At 34.2% G+C, this 12,037-nt stretch overlaps 2 protein-coding genes across 3 annotated transcripts in view; one reads left to right on the top strand and one right to left on the bottom strand.

Annotated features, from left to right (window-relative positions):
• The window catches only part of LOC137395208 (oxysterol-binding protein-related protein 6-like), a 39,250-nt gene extending 35,376 nt beyond the window's left edge, over window positions 1-3,874 (bottom strand). Inside the window, exons 1-2 of one of the 2 annotated variants that reach the window (XM_068082050.1) lie at window positions 3,814-3,874; window positions 1,317-1,519 (exon numbers count right to left, since the gene is read on the bottom strand). In XM_068082050.1, the coding sequence (XP_067938151.1) occupies window positions 1,317-1,496 (180 nt within the window). In that variant the 5' untranslated portion in view covers window positions 1,497-1,519; window positions 3,814-3,874. Of the gene's footprint in view, window positions 1-1,316; window positions 1,520-3,642 lie in introns of both variants that reach the window. The other variant, XM_068082048.1, reaches the window with a different exon arrangement.
• A 604-nt stretch (window positions 3,875-4,478) lies between these two features.
• LOC137394691 (alpha-(1,3)-fucosyltransferase 10-like) lies at window positions 4,479-11,676 on the top strand. The gene is made up of 7 exons (XM_068081453.1): window positions 4,479-4,605; window positions 4,742-4,784; window positions 5,582-5,724; window positions 7,636-7,845; window positions 9,186-9,385; window positions 10,158-10,332; window positions 11,186-11,676. The coding sequence occupies exons 1-7, from the start codon at window positions 4,510-4,512 to the stop codon at window positions 11,606-11,608; spliced, it is 1,290 nt and encodes a 429-aa protein (XP_067937554.1). The 5' UTR covers window positions 4,479-4,509; the 3' UTR covers window positions 11,609-11,676.
• The last annotated feature ends 361 nt before the right edge of the window (window positions 11,677-12,037 follow it).

The following is a 12,037-nucleotide window of genomic DNA, read 5'->3' on the forward strand; positions in this document are numbered from 1 at the left end:
CTACATTCACTACAGTGTATCAATGTGTAATCAATACAGAAGATGACAGCAATACGTTTCTCTTTTGCTGTGATAGTGCTGTGTCTTCATCAACGAAAACTTGACTGCAATTCACATGCGATTATAGTAATGATCATACAGATATAATAAATAAATATAAATAAATATTCATTTATATTTATTTATATATAATAAATAAATATAAATAATATTCAGTTATGAAAGGGTTTTATCGACATACAAGTGTTCACATGGGAGTGGAGCCAAAGACATGATGAGCCAAGTTCGACTCAATGTTAACCAGAAACAATGACAACCACACCATTCCTGAGTTTTAATTTAATAAGGTAAATATATTTTCAACAGACTTTCTTTAAAAAAACAAGCAGCACTCTATTGTCCTCGAAGCGTTTTCAATTCGGACATTTTAGCTATGATATGCACTCAGAGCCGGCACAGTTGCCCAAATTAAACAAAAGACAAAACTGATCATTTGTTTCCTGGACCTCGAGCTGAAAATCATATAATAGCTTCTCTATCGAAGGTATTAGGCTGGTTACACGGCTAGTAACCCAACAATCAGCCTCTTCCTGTAACACATCTTTTTACCAGTAGTTCTATGGGAAATATTACTAGCCAGCGCAAAGACATACCAGTTGCATAGGATTTAGTGTCACACCCAATACCCAAGTATATGTATCAGTTAACATCCAGCTGACGACAGAACTTATTAATGCATATATACATAGTAATAGCATCAAATGCTCCAAGTGCTTATTTGATCAGGCTTGCCGATTGAACCGTGGAAGTGATTATTGGGAAAATAAAACAATTTAGGAATTCTGTGATATCATTAAACACGAGTTTTACGTAGAGGATCTTAAGGTGTCAGCCGATCTGCATTAAGTATTGCCGTTAGCATAACAAGTGAGTGCATCGATCCTATGACCGATCAATACTGAGAATTGAAAACGTTGATATCAATGAACCTGTGAGCTGCTACCGGCCATTCATAAGAGGTGGTTAGGGGAGACTGTTGCACGGCTGGTTGATTGTTACTATTGCCTATTATAATGTGATTAGTGACTACTGTTACAAATGACATTTTGATTTTTGTAAGAAAGTCGGCCTGATATTACAAGCTAATAAGCAAAAATTGTTCTAACATTGAAAAAGCAGTGGAGCAAAGAGACGTTTACACAAAAACGGAGGAACTATATTAATCAGTACAAATAATAAATTAAATTCTATATGTTTATTTATCTATCTTGTCAAATAAATTTGACAAGTGAGGTAGCGATATACGCAATACACACCCTGTGCCATCCTTTGAGAGGAGGATTTCTCTTTTTATGTAAATAGCCATCAAATTTGTTAGGCCTCTCCTCATACACATCTCCCTCTCGCAAGCCGCCGACCACCTCCCATTCGCTTTTATTTCTGTGCAAATGCTTCGACTTGTAATCGCTAGATTTCACCTTTGTCTCACTTGCCATCTTTCATCAAGATGATGACTGTCCTAGAAAACAACAAGTCAATTAAAAGCTGTACTTTAATAACTAGATGTGTAATTCAACACTATCAAATGCTAAATTTGTTAATTTAAAGAGAATTTGGTAACTATTGCTTGAAAAAGCTTTCTTAAAGCAACTTTTAGCATTCGCAGTTTATAGCATGAAGTAACGGAAAATAATTAAAATATTTCCTGTTTCTGAGAACAAGTCTCAAGGGTGCACACCTGCCTACACTTCTCTTAACACCTGAATACCAGCAAACTTAGCATTTGTACAAAGCTTGTATAACTAGCTAAGGTTCCTACAAATCGGTGTTAGTCAAGAGTAAAGAGATAACGAAATAATCAATGGAGGCAGCGAACCATGAGACCTGTGAGGCATTTGATGGCAACACGCCTCTATAACCTTATAAGCAACGACTAACAAAAAATATGTAACTCAACTCAGGAAATAGAAACCTATTTACGCAATAGAATGCATCAATCACGATGTAACAGCCCTCATACAGGAGAACATTCTTCACCACAATAGACATTAATCACAAGTGGAATTATACCTGAAAAACCGGATGGCCAAGAATTATAAACAAAAACAAATCAGTTGTCCTAAAGCTAGAGTGACGAAAATCTGTCTGCTCCCATTCCATGAATTTATAATATAAACGCTAATTCTCAAAATATATAATATAAAATAATTAATAAGTATATAATATAAAATACTCTATACATTAATTCTTATTCATATGAAAAGAAGGCAAGGAAGGTTTAAACATCTTTGTATTTTGTAGCAATCTGGTGATCTGCAAGCAAACATGTGTTCAAATTCATAAATGAAAACAGCTTTTTTTCTAAGTATTAACCACAATATATATCTTTTAGGGCCACAGTAGTTCAAACTACTGATAGCCTCATAAAAAGGAGATGTATACATTACACAGACTATTATAATTCCGAACTTGATTGTGACCAAAACTCTTTGTTCAGCACCTACAACTTTAGAAGTGAACAAAATCTAAACCATCTATTGCAAGTATGCAAAAACATAATGAAAAACCGCCAGCCAAATGTATGCTAAATGCAAGGATTAGAATCATCTAGAGCGTACATTCTCTAGAACAATAACAATAAAGAACAACACTTGGGACCCGTATTTGAACAACGCTGAAAATATCAATCAGCAGTAGCACAATCATATGCATTGCTTGTGACAAATTATTAACTTGCTAAGAAAAATGAGAAACATGCAGCATCTCCTATTGCTAGATTTTCAAAGACTTGCGTATATCATGTTACATAATAGGAGTTCAAACAAATGATAAAATCAAATATGAATAAGAAAATCAATTGGCCTCTCGTAAAAACGCCCTCATAAACTTTGACACATCTGACAAAACAATGCATCCATTCCTGTGACAATAATAGCTTAAGTAAGCATAACATCTAGACTTAATTGCTGGTAATTTCAGCACAAATGGATAACATTGATTCCCAAAATAATGTTGTACAAGCCCACTCAGCCAATTCATCACTCTAATCATTAAAATGCTGCAACTATCCTACTATTTGTAGCTAACATGTGATTTTTATTGGTTTTGTTCAAAATAGAATCCAAGACAATGATCTAATATTTGCATCTTTGATGATGACTTAATATATGTACATATAGTCTCAGACACATGGCACACTAACAAAAAGCAATGGGCCAAATATTTGTAGTTATTTTTATTAGCAATGTGTTAAGAACAAATGCGTTGATGATTGGAAAATTGTCATTTGTGCATGTAGAGCCAATGTTAAATGAACATGTATGGAATATGATAAAATTCTCTTCAAGGGTGCGTTAATATGCAAAGTAACAAACTACAACACATGTTGTACCAATTAATGGAAAACACAAAAACTTGAGTCATTTTTAAAAATCAATTAAAAAGGTAAGAGAAACTTTTCCTTGAGCCAGTCAAATTCAAACGCTAAGTAAACTTGTTTTGAGGAGCCCATGAGATGTAAAAATACCAAAACCCGATCTTATGTTAATATATACTAACTTCAACACTACTCCAGTAAACATAAACAATACACAAACATGTATTAATCAATAATTATAACTGTTAATGAACAAATTATCTTACTTTTTAACATTGAATCGCATTTATCATATCGGTTCATCCGAGTAGAATGCAAGTTCTATGATTCACCTATGCACCAGCATGATTTAGAAAGAAGAGTTCATCACCATAATATTATGTAATATAAGTAGCCACTCTTGTCGAAATAATGATGCAGTACATGCACATACGTACGCGCTGGTGTGTTATAAATGAATTTGGCGAGGCCGCGAGATGGTTTGTTGGCCGACGGAAGTTTTGCAAAAAGCATGCTAAGAGGAACAGCAATGTTGGTCTAGGTTCTTAACTACCGATCGACGGAACCAAATGCGTCTCGTATTAACTATTCAGTACCCAAAAACATCCTGTACTTATTTTTCACAAGCTGTGCAGTTTGGGATTTTAAACGATACTCGAGCTTGCATCTAGAACATTTGTTTATATCGTATTTTATTAGACTATTGTAACCTTATGAAAGCAATGACCATTTAGCTTGCTTACATTTTTAATATGAAATCTATATGTAATTTAAACTTTGCCTCACTGCTCATTCAATACTCCACAATAACTTTGAAGATTTCAATTTGTTGTGGCCCATTAGGATGTTTAGAAGATTATAATGATTATTTTAGGTTTCCATTAGCTGATGTTGTGATTATTTTAACAATGAAAATTTTTTTTAAGTTGCTCAACTTCTAGTGATCGGCATTGAACCCAGACCTATACACGTGCACTCAATCGAAATGGTCTTAGAACAATCCATCCATGAAATAGATATTTAATTTTAATTCCGTGATTCAACGTTCCACATATTTGTTTTGGCTTAAAACAAATGCGAGATTATGTTTGGTATCTTTGTTTTGTAGAAAATGATGGCCAAATTGTTGTAAAATGAAATGCAACAAAGTCAGAAGATGCGGCTTGGCAATGTTACTATTTAGTGGTGTAGCCGCTGTCATTTTGAATATTGCCAATTTGAGAATTCTAGTAAGTATCTGCAATTACTAAATCATGGCATCACACATGCCGATAATGTACTAAAATAAATGCTCATTACATGTTTCTCTACAGACACCTACTGTGTTGTATTGCATGATCATAAGTGTCCTTCATTTACTTTCAGAATTTTTCGACGATGAAGAACCGTCTTCAAAATGTCCAGAAGTGTAAGCATATATAAATTTATCTATAATTGTTTCCTCAACCTGGTTTACCCAAGTGGGTGGTAATGTTTACTCGAGCTCGGGTCTCCTACCAGAGATCTGGGAGTTTGAGCACTCACCTCATTCCCAATAGGCCGCTTTTCTGTTTTCTGCAACTCAGTTGTGTTGATTGTTGTGGCTATTTGGGCACATTTGATGTGCAGGTGTTATTGTACCCAATGATCCAATGACTAGGTAGGTGAAATGTGCATTTTAAAAGTACTCTACATAGATACAAATATATATATATATATATACGTTGTATATATATAATTATATATATATATACTATATATATATTGAAATTTATCATACCTAGAACTAAAGTCAGACCGCTCAACATCGAATGTTGCAGTATAAATTAGTAGAGAATTAGATAGCGTACTTATCTTAAAACTTGTGAGATAAGTACACTATCTAATTCTCTACTAATTTAAATATATATAACACGATATACACGTATATATCGTATATGTATATATAACAGTGGTGCACCTTGTTGCAGGTTCGAGTCCTGTACAGTGTACACTTTTTTCCCTGACCTCCAACAGGGCTTCGGAAGAATGGACATGACTGTCATTCTAGTAAAGATTGTTTTAATAACTGAATTATAGACCTGCATTGAATGAAACTTTAGTTTTTCATCAAATTAGAATCTTCTGATGTCGCTAGCATTTTGCTTGATGTTTGTCTTTTCTTTTAGCTATAATGTATTTTCTTCCTTTTAGTTGTCCTCACATCGACTTACGAATCTTTTATAGCTAACTTAAATTCATCCATGCAGCTTCCCATCATTCTCTGGTGGGCTGACCTAACTCATGAGCCTGGCATGGTCAAACAGTGTGGCAGCAACTCTTGCTTTGTGACCAACAACCGCTCGTATATACAGAACTCCAGCACAAAGGTAAATTTGGAGAGACGGATCTAGCTTTTTGTTTTAATCATGTTTATTTGTGTAGAAGCTCGTATAGCATAGTGTTATCATATAGCATAGTGTTATCATATAGCATAGTGTTATCACTCGTATAGCATAGTGTTATCACTCGTATAGCATAGTGTTATCACTCGTATAGCATAGTGTTATCACTCGTATAGCATAGTGTTATCGTATAGCATAGTGTTATCACTCGTATAGCATAGTATTATCACTCGTATAGCATAGTGTTATCATTCGTATAGCATAGTGTTATCACTCATATAGCATAGTGTTATCACTCGTATAGCATAGTGTTATCACTCGTATAGCATAGTGTTATCACTCGTATAGCATAGTATTATCACTCGTATAGCATAGTGTTATCATTCGTATAGCATAGTGTTATCACTCGTATAGCATAGTGTTTTCACTCGTATAGCATAGTGTTATCACTCGTATAGCATAGTGTTATCACTCGTATAGCATAGTGTTATCACTCGTATAGCATAGTGTTATCACTCGTATAGCATAGTGTTATCACTCGTATAGCATAGTGTTATCACTGTTTTATTTTATTTGCAGTGAATAAGAGATGCCCCTACATACAACGTTAATCAATTTCATGTGTTAGAACCATGGTATCATCATTGTATGTTAGAGCAAATATTTCCATAACAATACACTTTCATTAATGGGATCCGTTTCATCTTTTAAAACAGCCTATTAAATGCTGCAGATAGTTACAGATAATATTAAAATAAATGCGTTTTATAAAACTATGTAAAAAAGTGAGATAGATCATTGTATAATAATAAAATAATGATCAATACGAAGAGGTTTTTGTTGTTCATTTATAGATATACAAACAGAAGTAGAGGCTTGGCATTACATAAGTAGAGATAATAACAGTGATATGTGAATAATGAAGATATGTGAATAGTAGAAATATGTGAATAATAGAGATACATGAATAATAGAGATACTTGAATAATAGAAATACCTGAATAATAAAAATACGTGAATAATGGAGATATGTGAATAATTTCGATGGGAATAATAGTGATACATGAATAATAGAAATACGTGAATAATAGTGATACGTGAATAATAGAGATACGTGAATAATAGAGATATGTGAATAATAGAGATACGTGAATAATAGAGATATGTGAATAATAGAGATATGTGAATAATAGAGATACCTGAATAATAGAGATATGTGAATAATAGAGATATGTGAATAATAGAGATACATGAATAATAGAGATATGTGAATAATAGAGATACGTGAATAATAGAGATATGTGAATAATAGAGATATGTGAATAATAGAGATATGTGAATAATAGAGATATGTGAATAATAGAGATATGTGAATAATAGAGATACGTGAATAATAGAGATACATGAATAATAGAGATATGTGAATAATAGAGATATGTGAATAATAGAGATATGTGAATAATAGAGATATGTGAATAGTAGAGATATGTGAATAATAGAGATATGTGAATAATAGAGATACATGAATAATAGAGATATGTGAATAATAGAGATATGTGAATAATGGTGATATGGAGTGTAACTTCTTTAACTTTAAATTAATGCTGATTTTACAGTCATATCTTTATATTTTCATTCAAATTTTATCTGCTTCTTCATTTTCAGTTATGAAACCAAAATGTTTCCAAAAACGGTTTATTATGTAACGTTTGGAAACAAATATGTTCGCTAATTTTATGCCGTATATTGGCACATTCTAAAGTTGAGGTGATCACACATAAATTTTCGACTGTATGGTATAATCTAGAATGTAAATTTTGGCTTGTTCTTTTAAAATGTCAACTTATAGCATAGGTTTGTGAGTGCAACCATTTAGATGGCACAATATGGACACAGGTTGTCATGTTCTATGGCAGCAACATGGAGCTGGATGATTTGCCCCTGCCCAGGAGGCCTCAACAGTACTGGGCTATAATTCATGAGGAGTCACCCAAGAACAACTGGGCTTTCTCCAATGAAGATCTGATGCAGCAGTTTGATTTCACTGCCACGTTTAGACACGACAGCGATTTCCCTCTCACTCTGACATGGTTAACCAGCATTCAGGTGGGTATTATTGTCAACTACTGCAGATATATATTTCCTCCTCCATCTTCTGAGTATGTCCATTTGTGCATGTTCAGAAGACCTAGCCTTTGTCGAAATGGCCAACATTGATACTTGTGGTAAAAAGCCCATTAGGTACCAATTAACTAAAAGTTACCAAGTGACAGTAAAATGATGATGTACTTGCAATAAATTATTCAATTTTAGGACTTTTTGCTGCGTCGCTTAATTTGACCAATTAGAACAATTCTAAATAGAAAGTGCTATAGCGCTAATTCTCTCAAAATTTGAGTTCAAAAGTTGCAAATCTATTGCTAAACAGACAACAAAATGTCCGCAATCCACAAGGGCATCCATATCGACAGGTGCATCCATATCAACAGGTGCATCCATATCCACAGGTGCATCCATATCCACAGGTGCATCCATATCCACAGGTGCATCCATATCCACAGGTGCATCCATATCCACAGGTGCATCCATATCCACAAGTGCATCCATATCCACAGGTGCATCCATATCCACATGCGCATCCATATCCACAGGTGCATCCATATCCACAGGTGCATCCATATCTACAGGTGCATCCATATCCACAAGTGCATCCATATCCACAGGTGCATCCATATCTACAGGTGCATCCATATCCACAGGTGCATCCATATCCACAGGTGCACAATCACAGCTCTTTCACATTCTTCAAAGTGTTTAGCCTTTTTCCAGTGAAAATCTTGTATGAAAACTGAATTTAGACTCCAAATCTCTCTAATTATGGAATAATCTCATGACTGGCTACATTATGTTTTCCCCTATGTTAAATGTAAAGAAATATTTGTTTAATTAGATTATTTTATGTCATTATGCAGGAGTATAAATAGCTAGTAATTTTCAATATTCAGGCTTGGTCAGTTTTACATGTTCGCAGAGACCGCTGTCGTGTTTTTTGTTTTCAAAGGATAGAAAATTTTCTGAGAAATCATTTGATATGTATATTGAATTATCTGGGTAGCATGGAGAGGCAGTAAAAAACAGAAACCAATTAATATCACAAAATAATAACGGGTGTTAATACTTTTTGGCCGCTGCGGTTTTATACAGGATCTAGCAGTTAGTAAAATATTTGTTTATATATGTAGAAGAAATAAATGTATTTAGAGGTGAGTTTATAACTAGTGTTGAAATAGGTTAGGTATCTTACATGTATATGTATCTCGAGTTGCCACTCCCCAGCTGGTGTCATGACTGGTGGTTTTGTGCTAGTGCACTAGTAGGTAACTTTCTCTCTAAAGATTTATTGGCGCGTGACTACTGCACCAACATTACCGCTCTGTGTTTTTCAGGATATGGAGTCAAAATCATATTATCATACATTTGAAGAGAAAGAGTTATTTATAAAGGAGTTATCCCTCTCTCCAATAGCCTATGTCCAATCTGACTGCGATGCTCCCTCTGATAGAGATCATCTTGTAGAAATCTTGTCTCAGCACATTTCTGTCGACTCACTTGGGAAATGCCTTAACAACAAACAACTTCCCAAACAGTAAGTAGTGTAAGTATACCATTTGCTCTGTGAGAGATCATTGATGTTATGGAAAACACCGTATCAGTGTTGAGGAATAAGAATCAGATTTAGGAATAAGTGTAGGCATGTCATGCTCTTGAGTAGGCATGTCATGCTCTTGAGTAGGCATGTCATGCTCTTGAGTAGGCATGTCATGCTCTTGAGTAGGCATGCCATGCTCTTGAGTAGGCATGTCATGCTCTTGAGTAGGCATGTCGTGCTCTTGAGTAGGCATAAGCCATGCTCTTGAGTAAGCATGTCATGCTTTTGAGTAGGCATAAGTCATGCTCTTGAGCAGGCATAAGTCATGCACATGAGTGAGGTGTCTCTATGCTCAGATGTAAGTTTTTAAGTTTTTAAAATAACCTATTGTGATAAAAAGAGTCTATGACTAAACGTAAGTTCTGTAGTCGTCACCTTAATTTCAGTCTTTAATTGGTTAACATGCACAGTTCACAAAACTTTTCCAAGCTAATCAGTTTCACTGGCATATTTTCAGGGGAGATAATATATAAAATATTTCTACACAGTCTATTGCTCATTCACGATGTGAAGATAGAAGATTTTCTAAGCACTTTTTGTTATATTGTATCATTCCATATATTTTTTACTTAATAATGTTAAAATAATAATAGTAGAATTATTGCTAATATATTAATTTGTTTATAAAACTAGCGATATATTTAGCTTGTCTTAAAAGTATTTAATAGTGTGATATGCGGATAGCTAATCATTTTTTTGTTTTTGCCAGTATTTCAAATAATCTAGAGGGAATGGACCATGCTGACTTCTATGAGCTGCTGTCGAAGTATAAGTTTGTCATTGCTGCTGAAAATGCCATATGTGAGGATTACATCACTGAGAAGTTTTGGAGGTCATTCTATGTTGGCACAATTCCAATTGTTTATGGCAGCCCCACTATCATGGTATAGTTTGCTGTGTTCTCATATATAAATATGTACCGTTTCTATGATACATATTAGTGATAATCTTGACTTGGATCACTGCAATACTTCTTTACACGATTTGGGATTTCTGCTTTAAAACGTCTGCATGTATATTTTGAATGCTGTTTTACCAGGCTTTTCTTTTTCATCACTCACAAAAAATCAATTGGTTATTGATCATGATTATGCAGTCCAGAACACTGTTCAGAAAGGGATTTGTTCGAATTTTGAATTTATTTTTTTATTAGATACAATGTAAATAATTTAACTTCATTCCAATGATAGAAACTTACTTTTTACAGTATTTCATGTTGAATTTCACATAACTACCAAATTAGTAGAGGAGGCTAGGCTGGAGAATGTTTTGCCATATCTATAACAACTAAAAACACCAGCTTCAATCTTTTAGAGTTTTCTGTAAAATGAAAAAGTGTGGAATTGGTTTCTGTGTTTTATTCTAATGAAAGATGAAAATGAAATAATACACAAAATGAAGTCGATTTTTCATAAACCACCACAAATGATTGAATATTAAGAATGACAAGAAAGACAGCGTTATTTAACAGCCGAGGCACGCCGTCAGAATTCCTCAGCTCATCTCAAAGGTGTTCAAGCTGTAGTTTTTTACTGGCATCCGCCACAAAAGCGTCGTGAATTTTGTCATCAAACTCCAATTTGTTCGAGATCTGAGACATTTGAAAATCGAGTTTGTAGTTTAAAAATTGCTATACACTATTATTAATATCATTATTATCGATAAATGCAATTAAAGATTTTAACAAATCATACAGTTGCGCTAGTTTTATTTGAATTGTGTTTGTTGTCTTGGCAGAAATGGTTACCTTCTCTTGGATCAGCGGTTGTCATACAGGACTTCGACTCCATAGAGTCTCTTGTGGATGCTATCAGCTACCTCGACTCAAACAGCACAGCCTACAATCAAGCTGTCAGATACAAGTTAACAGGAGTATCCAACAAACATCTCATAGAAAAGCTGGCATTGAGGAATTGGGGTTTAAAGCATGATGAAGTTGGTTTTCCAGAAGCTTTTCAGTGTTATGTTTGTAAAAGAATTTCTCAAAATGATGGATCTGTTGACAAAATGTCTTCAAATAGAGGCTTGCAGTGTCCAAAGCCAACGGAGTTTATGAAGGATGTGAATGTACCCAGAAGAGAAGAATTTTGGTGGCCCTCTTATTACACACAAGAATATATTAAAGGTGCTAAATTGGCTGTCAAGATAGCTCAGACATAGCCGAGCTACTACTTTTACTGATTCTAGTCTATATATGCTTTATTCGTGTTGCCTATGTTGCCAATGCCTATGCTACCAATGCCAAAAAAGCCAATGCTGCCTTTGTTTGCTGTATTTGAGGTCACTTGTCTCATACTTGACAATCATTTATGCTCATTTAAAGATGGTGATTTTTTAGCTATTCATACTGGTGCTCAAATTATTTTTTACAAGTATTCAGTTCATATTGAGGCTGTAATGAACTTAAGTTCTGTAATAAATAGCAAAGCAATCAACATATTTGCAATTATTGTCTATATGTTGCAGGTTAGTAAACAACAATAATCCTCAAAAAAAGGATTTTCACAACAAAGTGCAGTAAAGAAAATCTACTGGTAGTTAAACCCAGAAATAAAATTGCCCTGTCATGCGCAGAGTAGAAATTCATAA

The sequence above is a fragment of the Watersipora subatra genome, chromosome 4, assembly GCF_963576615.1.
Source record: "Watersipora subatra chromosome 4, tzWatSuba1.1, whole genome shotgun sequence".
Taxonomy (NCBI): Eukaryota; Metazoa; Bryozoa; class Gymnolaemata; order Cheilostomatida; family Watersiporidae; genus Watersipora; species Watersipora subatra.

Bases quoted from the DNA above. Each gene is read 5' to 3' on its own strand.
- LOC137394691 (XM_068081453.1), top strand. From the start codon at position 4,510: ATGAAATGCAACAAAGTCAGAAGATGCGGCTTGGCAATGTTACTATTT. The intron at 4,785-5,581 runs GTAAGCATATAT...AATCTTTTATAG, and splicing joins TCTTCAAAATGTCCAGAAGT to CTAACTTAAATTCATCCATG. The intron at 7,846-9,185 runs GTGGGTATTATT...TGTGTTTTTCAG, and splicing joins CATGGTTAACCAGCATTCAG to GATATGGAGTCAAAATCATA.